This window comes from Balaenoptera borealis, assembly GCF_965194805.1.
Source record: "Balaenoptera borealis genome assembly, chromosome: 5".
NCBI classification, from domain to species: domain Eukaryota; kingdom Metazoa; phylum Chordata; class Mammalia; order Artiodactyla; family Balaenopteridae; genus Balaenoptera; species Balaenoptera borealis.
Genome location: NC_138862.1, coordinates 56229444 through 56250311, shown reverse-complemented (window position 1 = coordinate 56250311; position 20868 = coordinate 56229444). Strand labels below are relative to the sequence as shown.

Genomic DNA, 20868 nt, shown 5'->3' with positions numbered 1-20868 from the left:
TGGTGTGAGATGGGCAGGGAGTGATCAGAATCATGCAGGCCTATAGGCTTTGATAAGTGGTTTTGTATTTATCCTGAAAGCAATGGGAAACCACTGAAGGGTTTTAACCAGGGAAGTGGTGTGATCATATTTTCCTTTAGAAAAGATTGCTTTGGTTGAGTATGAAAGATGGATTAGTAGAGAGCAGAGTGAATGTGGGCAGAGCAGTTAAAAGGCTATTGCAATGGCCCTGTGGGGAAATAACGGTGTGGGTGAGGGTGATCACGTGGAGTGAAGAGGAGTGGATACTTTGTTCCTTGTGTGTTTGCCTTGAGGAGGGAGCACTGACCTGTTTGGTGAGATATTGGGTGTAGATGGTCAGAGAAGCTGAATTCTGTTGAGAGGCTAACTCAACCAGGCAAAGGCCTAAAAAGTCCATTGACTTAATGACTTAGTGGTAATAGGGATGATCACAGGAAGAATGTTATTGTTGCTGGACTAGAGAGACTAGAAACCAAATTAGAATGGATTGATTAGCAAGTGGAAAGTAAAGAAATGAAGACATGTTGTATGTCAACTCTTGGGAAGATAAGTTTACCTCAGAAGATAATCTATACTAAGAAAATCTGGAAGTGAGGTGGATAGATCAGGAGACTGTGAAATTTTTGATAAGCACTTGAAAAATGAATTTAGTCAGGTTTAAACTGCAATTCAAAAGGCTTTTGATTACCTGAGGATTATTTGCAGTACATTCTAATCTCCTATCCAGTTAACACAACAATAGGCATTACCACTTCCAGACAGAGGAAGTACAGGAAGTGTGATTAATTTTGATATTAGCCTAAGTAGATTGAATTAGGAAGACAGGCTAAACACTCCAACTAAATCTTATCATGTGTTCCAAAAGCTTGATAAAAATGGCTCTGGAATTAGCCAGTGTTTTACCTTATATATACCACAATTCAGCTCTCTTAATACAGGTAATTAATTGGTCTTCCTAGAGAATTGTTTTATCACATACTTGAATTTCTCAGAAGATTCCACTTTTTTTATCCTAACCTCCCCCCACCACCACCATTTCCTGAATATGGGGCTACCAATAAAAATAATATATTTGTTTCCTACATCTGCAACTTTTAATTCCTTTGAATTTTCCCTCAGTTTCCTTGATTAATTCATTTCACTCAACAAACATTTATTAAGCATTTACTCTGGGCTGGGTGCTGTGGACTCAGAGATAAATAAGACAGTTTTTGCCCTCAAGAAGTTGAGTCTACCTCTAGCCATTCCAATCAAAGAAGACCTTTCCCTGTATCATAAATTTTTCATTCCAGTGGTTTCTCACCTTTTCAAGTATGAAGAAACACTTTTCAGTATCAAAAAGTGACTGCATTTAGGTCTTTAATCCATTTGAGTTTATTTTTGTATATGTTTTTAGAGAGTGTTCTAATTTAATTCCTTTACATGTAGCTGTCCAGTTTTCCCAGCACCACTCATTGAAGAGACTGTCTTTTCTCTATTGTATATTCTTGCTTCCTTTGTCGGTAATTGACCATAAATGCGTGGGTTTATTTCTGGGCTTTCTATCCTGCTGCATTGATCTATGTGTCTGTTTTTGTGCCAGTACCATACTGTTTTGATTACTGTAGCTTTGTAGTACAGTCTGGAGTCAGGGAGCATGATTCCTCTAGCCTCTTTGTTCTTTCTCAAGATTGTTTTGGCTATTTGGGGTCTTTTGTGTTTCCATACAAATTAAAACATTTTTTGTTCCAGTTCTGTGAAAATGCCGTTGGTAATTTGATAGGGAATGCATTGAATCTGTAGATTGCCTTGGGTAGTATGGTCATTTTAACAGTATTGATTCTTCCAATCCATGGACATGATATAGATTTCCATTTGTTTGCGGCATCTTCAATTTCTTTCATCAGTGTCTAATAGTTTCCAGAGTACAGGCCTTTTGCCTCCTTAGGTATGTTTATTCCTAGGTATTTTATTCTTTTTGATGTGACAGTAAGTTGGATTGTTTCCTTAATTTCTCTTTTTGATATTTCATTGTTAGTGTATAGAAATGCAGCAGATTACTGTATATTAATTTTGTATCCTGCAACTTTACCAAATTTATTGATGAGCTCTAGTCGTTTTCTGGTGGTGTCTTTAGGATTTTCTATATATAGTATCATGCCATCTGCAAACAGTGAGTTTTACTTCTTCCTTTCCAATTTGGATTCCTTTTATTTCTTTTTCTTCTCTGATTGCTGTGGCTAGGACTTCCAAAACTATGTTGAATAAAAATGGTGAGAGTGGGCACCCTTGTCTTGTTCCTGATCTAAGAGAAAATGCTTTCAGGTTTTCACCATTGAGTAGGATGTTACCTGTGGGTCTGTCATCTATGGCCTTTATTATGTTGACGTATGTTCCCTCTATGTCCACTTTCTGGAGAGTTTTTTATCATAAATGGATGTTGAATTTTATCCAGAGCTTTTCCTGCGTCTATTGAGATGATCATATGGTTTTTAGTTTTCAGTTTGTTAATGTGGGGTGTATCACGTTGATTGATTTGCAGATATTGAAAATTCTTGCATCCCTGGGATAAACCCCAGTTGATCATGGTGTATGATCCCTTTAATTTATTGTTGGATTCAGTTTGCTAGTATTTTGTTGAGGATTTTTGCATCTATGTTCATCAGCGATATGGAACTGTAATTTTCTTGTTTTGTGACATGTTTGGTTTTGGTGTCAGGGTGATGCTGACCTCATAGAATGAGTTTGGAAGTGTTCCTTCCTCTGTAATTTTTTGGAAGAGTTTCGAAAGATAGGTGTTAACTCTTCTTTAAATGTTCGATAGAATTCACCTGTGAAGCCATCTGTTCCTGGACTTTTGTTTGCTGGGATTTTTTTAAATTACTGATTCAATTTCAGTACTGGTAATTGGTCTGTTCATATTTTCTATTTCTTCCTGGTTCAGTCTTGGGAGATTGTACCTTTCTAAGAACTCGTCCATTTTTTCTAGGTTGTTCATTTTAATGGTATATAGTTGTTCGTAGTAGTCTCTTATAATCCTTTGTATTTCTGTGGTGTCCATTTAATTTCTCCTTTTTCATTTCGGATTTTTTTGGTTTGGGCCCTCTCCCTTTTTTTCTTGATGAGTCTGGCTAAAGGTTTATCAATTTTGTTTATATTTTCAAAGAACCAGCTTTTAGTTTCATTTATCTTCTCTATTTTTTTTTTTTTTAGTCTCTATTTCATTTATTTCTGCTCTGATCTTTATGATTTCTTTTCTTCTATTAAACTTGGGTTGATTTGTTCTTTCTCTAGTTCCCTTAGGTGGAAAGTCAGGTTATTTGAGATTTCTCTTGTTTCCCAAGGTAAGCTTGTATTGCTATAAACTTCCCTCCTAGAGCTGCTTTTTCTGTGTCCCATAGGTTTTGGATCATTGTGTTTTTGTTTTCATTTATCTCTAGGTATTTTTTGATTTCCTCTTTGATTTCTTCAGTGATCCACTAGCCGTTTAGTAGCATATTGTTTAGCCTCCGCGTGTTTCTGTTTTTTGCAGTTTTTTCCTTGTAATTGATAATAAAATAAACTCAAAATGATTAAAGACCTAAATGTAAGACCGGATACTATAAAAATCCTAGAGGAAAACATAGGCAGAACACTCTTTGACATAAATCACAGCAATATTTTTTTGGATCTGTCCCCTATAGTAATGGAAACAAAAGCAAAAATAAATAAATGGAACCTAATTAAACTTAAAAGCTTTTGCACAGCAAAGGAAACAGTAAACAAAATGAAAGGACAACCTACAGAATGGGAGAAAATATTTGCAAATGATGCAACCAACAAGGGATTAATCTCCAAAATATAAAAACAGCTTATACAGCTCAATATCAAAAAAACAAACAACCCGGTCACAAAATGGGCAGAAGATCTAACTACTGTATACATTTCTCCACAGTAGACATACAGAAAGCCAACAGGTACATGAAAAGATGCTCAATATCACTAATCATTAGGGAAATGCAAATCAAAACCATAATGAGATATCACCTTACACCTGTCAGAATGGCTGTCATCAAAAAAACCACAAATAACAAATGTTGGTGAGAAAAGGGAACGCTTGTACACTGTTGGTGGGAATGTAAATTGGTGCATTCACTGTGGAAAACAGTATGGAGGTTTCTCAAAAAACTAAAAATAGAACTACCCCATGACCCAGCAGTTCTACTCCTGGATATATATTTGAAAAAAACAAAAACACTAGTTTGAAAAGATACACGCACTCCAATGTTCATAGCAGCGTTATTTACAATTGCCAAGATATGGAAGCAACCTAAGTGTCCATCAACAGATGAATGGCTAAAGAGGAGGTGGTTCATATATATACAATGGAATGCTACTCCGCCATAAAAAAGAACGAAATTTTGCCATTTGCAGCAACATGGATGGACTTTGAGGGCATTATGCTAAGTGAAATAAGGCAGACAGAGAAAGACAAATACTGTATGATATCATTTATATGTGGAATCAAACAATACAACAAACTAGTGAATATAACAAAAAAGAAGCAGACTCACAGATATAGAGAACAAGCTAGTGGTTATCAGTGGGGAAAGGGAAAGGGGGGCAATATAGGTGTAGGGAATTAAGAGGTACAAACCACTATGTATAAAAATAAGCTACAAGGATATATTGTACAATACTGGGAATATAGCCGATATTTTATAAAATGTACGTTGAAACTGTCAAAAAAATTTTTTTTAAATGACTGGAGACATCTCACATGATACTAGGCATATTCAGTATCTACTTATTAAGCACAATATAATAGGGACTTCCCTGGTGGCACAGTTGTTAAGAATCTGCCTGCCAATGCAGGGGACACGGGTTCAAGCCCTGGTCCAGGAAGATCCCACATGCCGTGGAGCAACGAAGCCCAAGCGCACAACTAATGAGCCTGAGCTCTAGAGCCTGTGAGCCACAACTACTGAGCCTGTGTGCCACAACTACTGAGCCTGTGTGCCACAACTACTGAAGCCCATGTGCCTAGAGCCTGTGCTCTGCAACAAGAGAAGCCACTGCAATGAGAAGCCCACACACTGCAATGAAGAGTAGCCCCTGCTCACCGCAACTAGAGAAAGCCTGCGCACAGCAACGAAGACCCAACGCGGTCAAAAATAAATAAATAAAATAAATAAATTTATTTAAAAAAATAATAAAAGAAAACCATCATAAATATTTTGAAATGAATATAAATCTTATTTCCCCCAGCGACATCTACATAAATTTTAAGAACAATGTATATATCCATATGAGACATTATATATTCAGTATATAGACAGTAATTCATGCAGATTCTTTGCAAAATACTACAAGCCCTTTGATTCACCGTTGAGCACCATAATCTACACCACACATTTCATACTTGCATTATAATATTATACTGTTGTTGTTTTCTATTATTTAGCCTTCACATGTGCATATCTAAGTCATACTTCTTGAAGGCAAAGATCAGAAAATGAGTTTCCTCTGTTTATCCTACAGAAGTCAGCAGTTACTAGAGGCTGAAGAAGGAAAGAGCGAAGGTGGTTTAATGTGTACCATTGATTGCTACTAATCCTTGTATGTGTTTTGTTAATACCTTGCTATAGGCCTCTTCCTGGGAAATGAAGAGGAAACAGAGACAAAACCCTGTGCAGGAATGTAAGGCTCTGACTGAAGTTGAAACCAGCAACAGCAATTTGGATATAATCCAGGTGAGATAAACTTTACTGACTAAATGACACCTTGAAATTTATTCACATCCATAAAGATGAGAGGAATCCAAGAAACATTTCACATTAGTGCCTCAAGTAACGGAAACGTTTAATTGAATAACCTAGTTTTTAGGTGAAGAAACAAGACTCAGAAAGTTTGTTGCTTGCCCAAAGCTACAGAAACTAGTAAAAATACAACTGGGACTTATACCTCCTGACCACTAGTCCATAATGCTTTTCATTTTAGTTATCAGGGCGAGAAAGCTTTAATATTATGTTAATGTATATGTGTGTGTATATATATAAAACTGGAAGTTCATCTCAAAACCTGCATGCCCAAATCCAAAGCATCTGAACCTTTCTGTAATTCACAGTGTGGATTCTCACCAGAAAGTGTAATTCTAATCTGACTTAAATTAGGCCACTGCCATAAGTCTTGCTAAGAGAAGTCTTTCCAAGAAATATGGACATACTTTCCATTTACTTCTGTGGATTGTATATCCCTGATTCTAACTTGGTAGTCAATTTCAAAGACCTACATATCTGGACTACCGTACCCTAGACCCCAGCAGAGTTGCCTTCTCTCACTGAACCGAGTGTAAAAGCCCTTAGCGTACAGAAAGAATCGACTCAAGGAATATGAGGAACACTTCATCTGTGAAGCCATGTTAAAGACACTGTCCATTGTGTTATAGAGAGCCCTTTGTGTTATAATAAAAAGGTTCATTTGAATGTTTAAATTTAATATCAGGAAAAAATCAATTTCATATTTTCCTTTATCGGAATATGAATTTTATTACTCACTGTATTTCTCTTTATACCTCAATTGCCAAGAAGCTTATAACTAAACTTCAATTGAAATAAGAATAACTATAGTTGCCACGATGGTTGTTATTTTCTGACGTAATAATATAAGTGAGAGTATTTAGAAAAAGGCCTACGTCATTATACATGTCTAGGTAAATTACCTCAAAATGCTATTTAGGATTGTGGATTAAGTTTCAATTATAAATGAGCCAATGAGGAAGCATAATGTCTTCTGACTTTAGCCTAATTTATGTGCTCTTCAGCAAAACAATATTGTCACAAGGTACATGAGATAACAATCATGGAGGTTTCATTTTTAAAAGTTTTCATTATGGAACATTTCAGACATAGCACAGTCAACCCAAATGTGCCCATTTCCCAGCTCCAACAATTATCAACTCATGGCTGGTCTTGTTTCATTGTATCCTCCCCCTCCCTTGCCACCCTCATTACTCCCAACCATCATATCATTTCATCCATCATTATAATTGTTTTAAGAAGGTATCTGAAGGGTTGTTGAAAAGCTCTAGGAGTGATTTGTGAATGAGAATTTATTGACAGTTAAATCCAGGATGTGAAGAAAGTGAGCATCAACATGTTTTCAAAAGGTCAAAATTTAATCAGAGGCCAGAAAAGAAGACTACAACTGGTGTTGTCAATAACTCAACCTCTTTACCTCTTGGAAGCCAAATGTGATATAACTGTACCTGTGAATATTACTAGTCATGACCTGCTTTGCAGCACCTTCAAAGTCTTTGTGTGTTTTTCATGTAGCTATTGCTTTGTCACCTCCCTAAGCTTTGCATGCAGCTTTTAGCAAGTGCTTTTTCACAAATAAGGTATGACATTTATATTAAAATTGTTGCTGTCTTTTTATGTAATATTTCTCAAGTTCTTACGTTACTTGTGTGAATGTGTGTGGTGTGATTTATTTGTGTTCTGTGATCCTGACAGGAGGTCTGTTTTCAAATTCATGGTATCTAATTAATTTGGATAAATACTGTACATTATCCAGTAATGCCCATTAATTTTTCTGTTTGGCTACGGTTGCAGCAGTTCAAGTAGGAAATAATTGCTTCTGAATGCTTGTCTGCCTGGACTTCTTAAACTCAGAAAATAACAAAAGATTGTTCTTAACCCCTGGGTTCCTCCCCAGTTATCGTCTAACTGTGGTGCTTGTGTTGTGTATGTGTGTGTGCATGTGCTTTAATTCTGACCCTGCACCTGTCAAGTTTAAAGAAGGAGGGTATGCAGGGCTGCAAGAGGTTATCACTTAAGGAAGAGTAATTGGCTACCCACCACCTGCTGCAATTAGGTGGTTTTTATTATTTTGGTGAATTTACTACAGCCCGGGATCTTATTTTCAGATGTAATAGGTTCCAAAATATATGTTCAGCTCCACAATGAAAGTCCATCTCACAGGAATGACTTCACATTATCCAAACTCCCGAGACTGTTGTATTACATCATAACGGCAGTTTAGTCATTTAAAAGATAAATCCAGCCTCAGTCCACTTGGAAGATACATTCTGACTTTCGTCGTGTATTCTTTCCCTTTATACCAGTCTGCATGGGTTGGCCAGTTACAGTCTGATGGTGCTGGTGAGCTATGTGCCTGAATATTTAAAGGGCTTCCAGCTAAGACAGCCCGCTGTGTCCACCTCCCCACATGGGATGACAGGGTTGATGTTACCAGTTGCAGCTGTAACATTAAAAGGGCCCTGGCCCAGCACCCTCATCCTGTTTCTCCCTGTGCTCTTCTGAGTGTGTTTTTTCACATTATATGGAGAACATCTCTATTCCGGTCAGCACGTTCTTTCTTTTGTGTATTGTTAATGTCTGTCAGTCTGCCTTTGGAAAGGATTTTTTTTCATATTAGGGCATTTCATTTCCCTCTCTTCCAAGTTTCAGGCACATGTCACTCTGGCTCTTGTACCAACAGTTGTGCAATTTCAAGTGAAATGATAAGAGTATTGATTACTTTTCAGATTTATATTGAATCTGACCACTGCTGATTATTTCAGCTATATTGTCATATAATCTCCAAGATCACCTCATCTGCTGTGGCTCAGGGTTATAACAGTTTGATCTGTTTTCCTAACTTCTTCCTCCTCCTACTCCCCTTATTCCTTTTTTTTGGGGGGGTTGTCAGATTTTATTACAGTAATAAAATTGAATTTTTATTCTAATTGGGCTTCTCTTCGAAAATCAGTTAGGGTTTTACTTTATTTTTATTTTTTTAACATCTTTAGTGGAGTATAATTGCTTTACAATGGTGTGTTAGTTTCTGCTGTATAACAAAGTGAATCAGCTATATGTATACTTATATCCCCATATCTCCTCCCTCTTGCGTCTCCCTCTCACCCTCCCTATCCCACCCCTCTAGGTGGTCACAAAACACCAAGCTGATCTCCCTGTGCTATGCGGCTGCTTCCCACTAGCTTTCTATTTTACATTTGAAAAATACTACAAATAACTCAGTAACTACAAATAACTCAATTTCATTTCTTGTTATGGCTGAGTAATATTCCATTGTATATATGTGCCACATCTTCTTTATCCATTCATCTGGCGATGGACACTTAGGTTGCTTCCATGTCCTGGCTATTGTAAATAGTGCTGCAATGAACATTGGGGTACATGTGTCTTTTTGAATTATGGTTTTCTCAGGGTATATGCCCAGTAGTGGGATTGCTGGGTCATATGGTAGTTCTATTTTTAGTTTTTTAAGGAACCTCCATACTGTTCTCCGTAGTGGCTGTATCGATTTACATTCCCGCCAACAGTGCAAGAGGGTTCCCTTTTCTCCACACCCTATCCAGCATTTACTGTTTGTAGATTTTTTGATGATGGCTATTCTGACTGGTGTGAGGTGATACCTTATTGTAGTTTTGATTTGCATATCTCTAATGATTAGTGATGTTGAGCATCCTTTCATGTGTTTGTTGGCAATCTGTATATCTTCTTTGGAGAAATGTCTATTTAGGTCTTCTGACCATTTTTGGATTGAGTTGTTTGTTTTTTTGATATTGAGCTGCATGACCTGCTTGTAAATTTTGGAGATTAATCCTTTGTCAGTTGCTTCATTTGCAAATATTTTCTCCCATTCTGAGGGTTGTCTTTTCATCTTGTTTATGGTTTCCTTTGCTGTGCAAAAGCTTTTAAGTTTCATTAGGTCCCATTTGTTTATTTTTGTTTTTATTTCCATTTCTCTAGGAGGTGGGTAAAAAAGGATCTTGCTGTGATGTATGTCATAGAGTGTTCTGCCTATGTTTTCCTCTAAGAGTTTTATAGTGTCTGGCCTTACATTTAGGTCTTTAATCCATTTTAAGTTTATTTTTGTGTATGGTGTTAGGGAGTGTTCTAATTTCATTCTTTTACATGTAGCTGTACAGTTTTCCCAGCACCACTTATTGAAGAGGCTGTCTTTTCTCCATTGTATATTCTTGCCTCCTTTATCAAAGATAAGGTGACCATATGTGCGTGGGTTTATCTCTGGGCTTTCTATCCTGTTCCATTCATCTGTATTTCTGTTTTTGTGCCAGTACCTTACTGTCTTGATTACTGTAGCTTTGTAGTATAGTCTGAAGTCCGGGAGCCTGATTCCTCCTGCTCCATTTTTCTTTCTCAAGATTGCTTTGGCTATTCAGGGTCTTTTGTATCTCCATAAAAATTGTGAAATTTTTTGTTCTAGTTCTGTGAAGAATGCCATTGATAGTTTGATAGGGATTGCATTGTTTCTGTAGATTGCTTTGGGTAGTATAGTCATTTTCACAATGTTCATTCTTCCTATCCAAGAACGTAGTATATCTCTCCTTAAACCTTGATTGAATGCTTTTTAATATTCCTTTTTCTCCAAGACCTACCATCTCTGGAGGCTATTTAAAAAACAACAACAACATATTCTTTTGTTTTCTTCTTTCTCAGTGGGATAATCCTTATTTTAGAGTCATTTTTAATGTTTGCATCTTATGCGTATCACATTTCACATGCTCCCTAATCCTTCATGTGGTGTTGGATTTCGTTTTCTTCATCTCCAGTTGCTTCTGATCACATAGTTTGTGGGTGTCACTTCTGTGGCATTTTTTCCTTTTTGATATTAATTTGTGCCTGGCCTTTCAGCCAGGGTGGGCCATTCATTTTCAAAGTCCATGCAATGAGAGTGCTCTTGGTAAAAGCTTGCTTGCATGTGTCGTTTGTGGCTGTGGCAGTTTCCAACTGGGATTCAGTTAAAACTCCAGACATTTTTTTAGAGATTAGAAAACTGTCATGAAAATAATGAGGAGGTTTTTTTTTTAAGGACCTCTTAATCCTCTTCAGAATGCCCTAGATAGCTGCTTGATTGGACCTTTGGAGCCATTATGTGTGGAGCCATCAGTCTGCACTGCAGCAAACTTCTTTCATTATTTTACACAATCTTGTTAGCACGGCTAGCATTCCGTCCCCCATTTCAGGGCAACTCGTGTGATCCCGATTTATCATCTCAGCTCCTGCAAAATTGTATTTTTCTGAAATTCTACTCTGTGTGTGCGTGCATGTGTGTTTTAGTGGAGTTAGCCTTTCCTTTTTCAATGTGGCTGTGATGAAATTCAGCTGCTATGCTTCACATGTATCATCTCATCTAATCCTTTTAATAACCTGAGGGGTACATTCTCTTTTCATCCCCATTTTACAGAGGAAGAAAATAAACTCGCTCAGGATCACAGTCAGGAACTGGTCACCTTAAACCCTAGCTGTTCCACCTCAGCTCCCACTTTCTTAACCACTCCTCATTATGACTTCTCCCTTTATTGCCCATCGTCATGGGCTGATCCCCACATCAATTCAGCCCGCTGCACACAGGTGGGTTGGAGTGCACAAATACACTTTTCTCAGGGGTAAGGATTTGAGTATTTTGGCTTAGACAGGTTTCCAAAATTTCATAGATGGGCATTCTCCAGCCAAGAGTCTTGAACTCGTTTTAAAAAAAATCAAGCCATCATCCACTCCTTGCCCAGATTAAGCTAACTTCCTGTTAGCCCATTTCTGACCTTATCCACCCCAAATCTGACCTACACAGTAATGTTCTTTTGTGCTCAATATCTGACTCTTTTCTTTCCAGTCAACCTAGAATCACATAGGAATCATCAGGATCATCATCTCAGGGATGATTCCTGGAAAGGAGAGTCTTCTCCTTGCCCAAGATTATGAGTCTAGTAATATGGCTGTGGTCATAACCGTACCACCAACCCCTCCCATGAGCTGGTGTCTCCTGACCCTTGCCCTCCAGAAAATCCTATTATTTCCCATCTTCCATCTCAAAACACATGCCCTGCCCTCTCTTTTAATGAATACTGGATGTTCTGAACTGTTTCTGTCTCAAGCATTTACAAACCCATGTGTAAAGTTCAAGTATGTCCCAGTTAACCCCAGATGGGGAGGAAGTAGAAATTCTTTTCTGCACCCCTTACAGATGTCAGGGGAATCAACATCTGAGTGAAGCTTGCTACAGCTCTGCTTTACTGGAGCAATGCCCTGTGGTACTGTTGTAATTAAGGGTTTGTCTAAGTTCAATTAAAAACTCCTTGTGCACTGCTATGTGATAAATTGGCACTTCAACTTTACTCCAGGCAAAAATTTGACATATGAGCTCCGTAGGACCCCAGTGCCCCTCAGAGTAATGCAATCTGATCAGCTGTCACTGTACCATGCTTAATAGAAGCAATAAAAATAAAAATGAAGCAATGGGGCTAGATTCCCAAGCATCTTGTCAAAGAGGTAAACAGTCTCAAGTTATGTCACCAGTTGAGATGTAAGAAGTGACTATACAGAATAGACATCCTAGAGGATCTATTCTGAAAGGTGACTGGGAAAATTAGGTTGCCAAACCACAGCAGATGGTCAGGCAAGCAGATGATCAACTGGAAGAATGCTTCAAAATGCAAGAACACCAGGGGAATAAAATTACCAATGCCAACAGTAAGTTAGAGAAATTGAGCAGGAAAAATATTCTGAGACGTAAGTCAGACTGATGACAGTACTAACTTTTTCTTACACATGGGCATGCTTTTGTTCATCTTGGTGGAGCATGTACTCCAAGTTGACATTATGCAGATTTTCTGACTCTCATATGAAGCAACATTTACCTTTTTCCTACGCTAGTATTTGTTGTTTTTCCATATTTTATAATAATCTTTCAGTTTCTGCTCTGAATATCAGTTGCTAAGACAGTGAAAGAATATCTATGGGTGTGGTTATTTTAAGTCAGGTTGGACCTGCCTGTTTAATAACCAGGAACCATACTACCTTTTTGGTTGGACTGGCTTTGGCCCTTTTGTCCTCTGTGGTCATTTAGGTCTTTTTTGCCTTGCACCTGGCCTCAGGAGCAGACTGGCAGATGGATTCATTTCATTTTCCCAATCTGCAGACATTTAAAAAACTCAGTGGCCAGATCACCATTGACAGATGTATTTTAAGAGTTTGGCAATGGAGTCTCTGGGGTTTACTCTGAAAGGTGTAACCTCTAGCATCTAGTCCAGAGTGTGATACTTTCTGGGGCTGAAGAAAGATTGATGAATAAAGGAATGAATGGATGGAACCATCTTCCTGTTTTGGCATGAGCTAATAATCCTTTACCAACTACATCTGGTTAGCTCTTTAGGGCATCTTTCAAAAGAAGCTGATGCTAGCTCAGGAAAGGCATCAACCCACTCTGAATCCCTGGGGTCGTTGACGGGGCCTCTGTGGTATGTTACACAAGCTGAGGAATGTCTGGAAGAGCTGATGAGTTTCCAATGTCTAGGTTTATGTTCTGTGGTAGCCAAAAAAAAAAAAAAAAAACCCAAACCCCCAAACAAACAAACAGACAAACAAAAAACAACAGTAAGTACCCTGTTTTGGCATCAGTACTATATAACAATGAAAGTGAGAAGGTGACTCAGTAACCCAAAAGAGGTGAAGAAAGAAGAAAAGCAAATAACCTGCATAGTCAGTGCCTAAATCAGCTGCATCCACCCTAAATACACAAATTTTTCTGACTCCTAACAGAAATTTTTTTTAAATGGGAAACTGCATTGATATTGCAATAACATGATTTCTGATAATTAAAGTTGCCTTAACTTCAAAAGCAAGACATTTATTAGTCAATTTTCCTGGTTGATGATGTTACCATTGCCTCTATATGAACCTGTATAGTCCTGTGATTGTTGCTAACAGTATCAGAACTTTCACAGACAGAGCCGCCCCCTTATGAGGTATAAACCAGAGCTGCCCCAAGGGCTTTGGAGGAAGAATTATCTATATTCACCCTCCATAGCATCATCCATCAACTCACCAACAGACTTACAGACCCAAAGACAATATGTGATACATCCCCTGACTTAAAGGAAAATCTCCTGGGCAATTTATAATGAATCTAAATATTCAAGTGCCAGTGTGTGAACTATCAGCAACCATGAGCCAATTCAAGACACGTTTACTGAACAGCACTATGTTAGAGATTTTGAAGGACACCAAAAAAATAATAATAATAATACATGATCTCTTCCCTAAAGGAGCAGAAAAATTGGAAGACAATATTACAAAACCATGAGTTAGCATTATTTTATGGAAAGGAGACAGGCTCTGAACTCCGACAGATTGACCCAGGTTCACATTCAGACCTGCATGCCACATGTCAGTTGTATCAACTTATGGTCTTCTGTTTTCTTATCTATAGAAGGGGAATAATAATATTACCGACTCTCAAGGTTATTATGAGAATTAATGGGATGATTTGTGACAGAATGAAAATAATTCCTTGTGTTACAAGAAACATTTTTTAAAAGATTTTTTTTGATGTGGATCATTTTTTTAAAGTTTTTATTGAATTTGTTACCACATTGCTTCTGTTTTATGTTTTGGTTTTTTGGCCACGAGGCATGTGGGATCTTAGGTCCCTGACCAGGGATCGAGCCCACACCCCCTGCATTGGAAGGTGAAGTCTTAACCACTGGACCCGCCAGGGAAGTCCCCAGAAAAAACATTTTTGAAAAACACCTTTGTAATTCCAAAGAAGGAAAATTCAGCTTTGGGTAGGCCAGGAGATGGGAGTAAAGAATGAAAATTGAGAGAGTGACATTGCTTTGTGGAAGAAAAGGTAGAGCTAGAGAGTGACCCTGTGTTTGTGGGAAGGCGTGAGAGGAAGGAGAAAGGATGTAATCACACAAGCAGAAAAATACTGGTGCTGCAGAATCGGGGAGTCTGGAGGGGAAGGTTTGTAGAGAGAGATGAGTAGGCTAACAATTGACGAAGTAGACCTGCTTCATGGTAATTTTAAGCTGATTTTTGCCTTGTGTAACTATTTCCTCCATTTCCCAACACAATTTTCAGTAAAATCTGTATATTTATTAATGCTTTGTACAGTTGGATTTCTTTTTGGGAGGTGGACCCAAGTGTTGAATTCTGTTTTGAAGTGTCATGGCAAGAATCAAGGCTGCTACAGGATCCCAGTCTTATCTGGGTCCCGTAGATATGAGGCTTGGCTATTAAAAATAATTAAAGCTCTTTGTAGTTCACTGTTAATACTTTTTCAGAGAAAGGAAGAAATCAGTATGTGCTAGAGTAAATAAAATAGACATTTTGGAAAGAGTAGGACTTATACTTGTCTTAAAAAGTGGGAAAGACATAAGAAAAGGAGGAAAGAATGTATTTCAGGTAGAGAGAACTATGTGGGCAAAGGTATGGAGGCAGAAGTCTACCTAGTGGTTACAGGGAATTCTGAAGAGAACTTTTTGGTTATTATAGAGAATGTTTATTAATATTTCTAGGTATCTTAGAATCACATTGAGAAGAGTTTTGAATACCAGAAAAGGGTTTGTACTTGAGGGAGAAAGTAGTCAGGACCTGTAGGCAAGTTTTGAGAAGGAACATTTAATCATGGAGATTTTGTCTAAAGAATTAATTCTTTGTGTTATGAAAATGTTGTGATAATGAAGCAGTACTGGAAAGAGGAGAAACTAAAGACCAAAAAACCAAGCAGGGTGCTGCTGCCTGGAGATTGTAGTACAAGAAGACAAGGAAAAGTGAAACATCTTGAAGGAAAATAGCACAACTTGGGAAGGCATATGGTAGACTAAACAGTGACAGCAGTTTTGAGATGGCACAATCTGGAATGAACATGTTATTATAAATAGAAAGAGGACTTGACCAGAGGAATCTAAGTGGGCAAAGGTGAGACTGAGGATTTGAAGTTCAGCAAGATATTCAAGGGTAAGTGTCCTGAAGTCAGTTGGAAATAACTGGGGCACAGATGAGAAGTTAGGGTTGATGATGCTGGGAAGCCATTGTTTGCATAAGGGTGATAATTTAACCCCCTGAAATTTTCTTTGAGGGAAAAATAATAATTACCCAGGAAGAGTTGGGACACAGAAGGTTATCAAAATCAAGAGAGGAAAGAATTCCAAGGGACTTCTTCATGCTTCCCCATCTCAGTAAATAATACCATCACTCACAGTTGCTCAGGCCAACACCTGAATTTCTCTCCTTTCACACCCTGCACTCAACCCATCAGCCAATCTTGCTGAATCAACCTTCAAACACATACTCTGTTCTACCCCCTCCACAGCTACCCACCTGGCCAATTCACTAACATTTCTCACCAGGATTATAGCAGTAGTCCTATAAATGACTCCACTGCTTCTTTTGGCCTCCACAGTCTAAAAATCCGAGTATCCCATCCAAAATATAAGTCAGATTATGCTATTCTCCTACTTAGAACCCTCCACTGGCTTCTTTTTTTAAATTTTATTGAAGTATAATTGAGTTACAATGTTGTATTAATTTCTTTGGTACAGCAAAGTGACTCAGTTATACATATATACATATATTCTTAGTTTTTAAATTTATTTATTTATTTTTAGCTGTGTTGGGTCTTCGTTGCTGTGCATGGGCTTTCTCTCGTTGTGGCAAGTGGGGGCCACTCTTTTTTGCGATGCACGGGCTCTAGGCACATGGGCTTCAGTAGTTGTGGCTTGCGGGCTCTAGAGTGCAGGTTCAGTAGTTGTGGCACACGGGCTTAGTTGCTCCATGGCATGTGAGACCTTCCTGAACCAGGGCTCAAACCTGTGTCCCCTGCATTGACAGGCAGGTTCTTAACCACTGCACCACCAGGGAAGCCCCCCATATATTCTTTTTCATATTCTTTTCCATTATGGTTTGTCACAGGATATTGAATATAGTCCCCTGTGCTATACAATAGGATCTTGTTGTTTATCTATCCTGTATATACTAGTTTGCATCTGCTGATCCCAAATTCCCTTTCCTTCCCTCCCCTCCCCCTTGGCAACCACAAGTCTGTTCTGTATGTCTGTTAGTCTGTTTTTGTTTCATGGATATGTTGTTTTTATCATATTTTAGATTCCACATATAAGTGATATCATATGGTATTTGTCTTTCTCTTTCTGACTTAATTCACTTAGTATGATAATCTCTAGGTCCATCCATGTTGCTGCAAATGGCATTATTTTATTCTTTTTGATGGCTGAGTAATATTCCATTGTATATATGTACCACATCTTCTTCATCCATTCCTCTGTGGATGGACATTTAGGTTGTTTCCATGTCTTGGCTGTTGTGAATAGTGCTGCTATGAACATAGGGATGCATGTATCTTTTCGAATAATAGTTTCGTCTGGATATATGCCCAGGAGTGGGATTCATGGAGCATATGGCAACTCTATTTTTAGTGTTTTGAGGAACCTCCATACTGTTCTCCATAGTGGCTGTGACAATTTACATTCCCACCAACAGTGTAAGAGGTGAACCCTCCAATGGCTTCTGCTCACACTTGGAACGAAATATAGTGCCCTCCAAGGCCCTACATGACCTGGCCTGACTTCCTTGCTGTCCTCACTGCCTATAATTCATTCCTTCTCTCACTCTGCTCTAGTCACCCTCACCTTCCTTGGCCTCCAACACCCTAAGCTTATTTTTCCTTCACAGCCCCTTCCTTTGTTGTTCATAATGCCTGGACTCCACTACTCCCTACCCCCAGCAACACACGTGGATTTTCTTGACTTGCGTTTCAACTTTCTTTTATTCTGTGAGTATATGGAGTATCAGTTACTTTCCTAGACATTGGGGATACAGCAGGAAAAAATTAGGCACTACTCCCTGTCTTCATGGTGCTTCCATTCTAGTGGGGAAATCAGACAATAGACAAGATAAATAAGGAAAATATGTTGCATGGTAGACAATCGTAAGTGCTAAGGAGAGAAATAGAGCAGAGGAAGGGGACCGGAAGTGTCATTGTGGGTGTGGTGAGAGTGAGAGCAATTTTATATAGAGGGGACGAGCAAGGCCCAACTGAGGGGAGATGCTTGAGGAAAGACTAGAAGAAAGTTGAGGGGAGTAAACAAATCAACAGCAACTCAAAGACCTGGAGAAAGGAGGGTGTGGAAGATTACAGTGACCCCAGAGAGGCAGTTGGGTAACCCAGGTCATTCTCCTTCTCTTACCTGTGATATTTTTCTTCAAAGAACTTACATTATTATATATCCATCTTTTTATTTATTTAATATCTTTCTCCCTCACTAGAAAATAAGCTCCATAGTCTTCATCATAACAGTGTCTGACTCAAACTGGGAACTCAATTTTACTGAATAAATTAATGAACAAAAGGGAGGCGCCTAGAACATAATGTTAACCATGGAAGAGTGAAAAGAGGAAGGGCCTTTGAACTTGGCAGGAGGGCAAGAACTGGTAGCCTTTATGGGTCCTTGATAAAATGTTTGGGGTCGGTGTGGAGGGGCAAAGAAGCAGAAGGAAAGAAACCAGACAAAGTGATATCAACCAGGTCTTAAGCTTCCTTAATGACGGTTGAATGAGAAAAGTGTTACACAGTTGACTATGGTATGCTCTTCTTCCTCTCTCTAACTTATTTATGATTTATTTATCTTCTTAAATAGATACTTCACAAAATTGAGCATGTGGTATTGTGCTGATCCTTTGCATGCCTTGGAGAGTTGACAAATCCCACTCTACTCATTGTTAACATAATTTTAATTAAGGTATCTAAAACCCCTTGTTAAGACTTAACTGTAATCTCATTTACTGTGTGGGAAGTATTATCTATTTCATGACCGAAGTAAAATCTTAGGAAAGCGATATCCTCAAACTGCAGACTATGAGACACAGTTAAGCCTAAGTGGCTGGAGAGCGTTTCTATAATGAAATGAAGTAATATATGTGAAAGAGCTTCACAAGTATCAAAATACACAAATAGTGTCATTGAAAAGACAACTGCATGTTTTCTTGTCTCAGCTTGAAAAAATCCAGACCTTCAAAGCTGCAAGTACATTGTAAAAAAAAAGGCGGCATCCTATGAACTCAGATATTTACACAGTGTCATTTAAAAGGAAATACTATAGGCTGTGAATTGTTTATCCAAAATATTTTAAACATTACTATGCCAAAGAATAAAGGAAATATAAGAAAGGAAAAGAAAAGAAGGAAATCTCTCCTGCAATAGAGACGGTAAAGCTTCGTGTAAGTAACACTTTTGGGGTGAGGGGAACATATCTGACCCTCAAGGAAACAGCCCTCACACGGCAGAGCTCAAAGCAGAGAACCAAACAATAAAATGCAAAAATAATTTCAAGAGGCTGTGTTAATAACACCGCCACCAGGAGTTCCCTGCTGGGAGTGCTGTCATTTTTGTTAAGCTTGGATACTTTTATCTTGTCTGATTTCCATCATAAGGAGAAGTTTCCAAAGAAAATGAACACATCCTGAGCAGGATCATCATAGATTATTACAAAGTGGTTATTACTAAAGGCGTTAAGTAGTTCTTCTCATGAGCTTATCTTGTGGTTGCTATTAACTGTGGTAGGAAATAGTCCATGCTGCTTATAAACTGGTCAAAAAATATTCATTTCAAAGGAGAGACACAAAATATGGAGCTTTTCCTTACATATCAACACATCAGGAGAAAACTTTAGATTTTATGTTACATCAGAAATAAATAAGATACCATTTTAAAGTCATTTTGCAAAATGAACTTTAAAAATATATGTATTTCTGTCCTGCGACTTGAGGACACAGGGAGGGGGAAGGGTAAGCTGGGATGAAGCGAGAGAGTAGCATTGACATGTATACACTACCAAATGTAAGATGGATAGCTAGTGGGAAGCAGCCGCATAGCACAGGGAGATCAGGTCGGTGCTTTGTGGCCACCTAGAGGGGTGGGATAGGGAGGGTGGGAGGGAGACACAAGAGGGAGGAGATATGTGGATATAAGTACACATATAGCGGATTCACTTTGTTATACAGCAGAAACTAACACAACATTGTAAAGCAATTATACTCCAATAAAGATGTTAAAATATATATATATATATATATATATATATATATGCATTTTATTTACTTCCTGGGGCATTAATTTATTTACAGTATAAGAATAAAAATATTTTGAAATGGACCAAAGTAGCTTAGAATCAGTTTCATTTATTTCCCCTTACCTACAAGGCTTCCTTTCTCTTAATTTGGGTAAAATAGACAATGACGGTGATGGACGGCCTCACAGTTCTTTCGTTGCTAGGTTACATGTGTGTCCATTTAACCTGCTTCCTGACAGAGCACAGTTTCCAGAATGCCATGTAAAATATATGCCTTTGTTTCCTGGGAGGAGAGAAAAGGTGGTTCGATAGCCTCCCCATCCCACATTTGTTTAGCAGTTTAGAGGGGGCATGAAAGGTGAAGTATACACAGACAATGGGTAAGCTCTAGAAAACTGACAGCCCTACACCTCACTCCAGGTGATGGAGTCAGGAGCCCAGTGTGTCTCAGCACGTGTTCAGGGGTCTTCAGATCAAGGAGCAGACAGAGCTTTTGCTTTACCCCTGTCTTCTTCAGATTCCTTTTTTACTGCCTTTGCCCCACATTCTCAGACACGTAAAAATACGTGAAAGGAGCTTCTGGATCTGTTTTCCTGGATGGCATAAACAAACTCCATCTCTCTCTCTCTCTGTTTCTCCGTCTCTCTGATCTAAAGAAGTGCATTCCCAAAATATAAGTTTCTTTTGCGTGAGCCTTGTAAAATAGGCTAACAGGGTTCCCAAGGCGATGGGAGACCTGGCTTCTGATTGCCATATTCCACCCCACAACCTCTCCGAAACCCCTTGGGCCTTATCCCGAACACCACACGCACACACACACACACACACATCCCCTCACTGTAGGTGCCCCCAACCCTCCTGGCTCCTGCATTCAACACATTAAGGCTCTGCAAGTCCTTTTAAGCAGATTTCCTGAGATTCTGTCAAAAGACAATGTGTCCCTTCCCTCAGCTTCCCAGGTGCGCTCCCCAGCC

At 38.6% G+C, this 20868-nt stretch overlaps 1 protein-coding gene across 1 annotated transcript in view; it reads left to right on the top strand.

Moving 5' to 3' along the window:
• The window catches only part of MORC1 (MORC family CW-type zinc finger 1), a 199623-nt gene that overhangs the window by 134219 nt on the left and 44536 nt on the right, over positions 1-20868 (top strand). Inside the window, 1 exon segment of the mRNA XM_082394691.1 lies at positions 5628-5732. Coding sequence (XP_082250817.1) covers positions 5628-5732 — 105 coding nt within the window.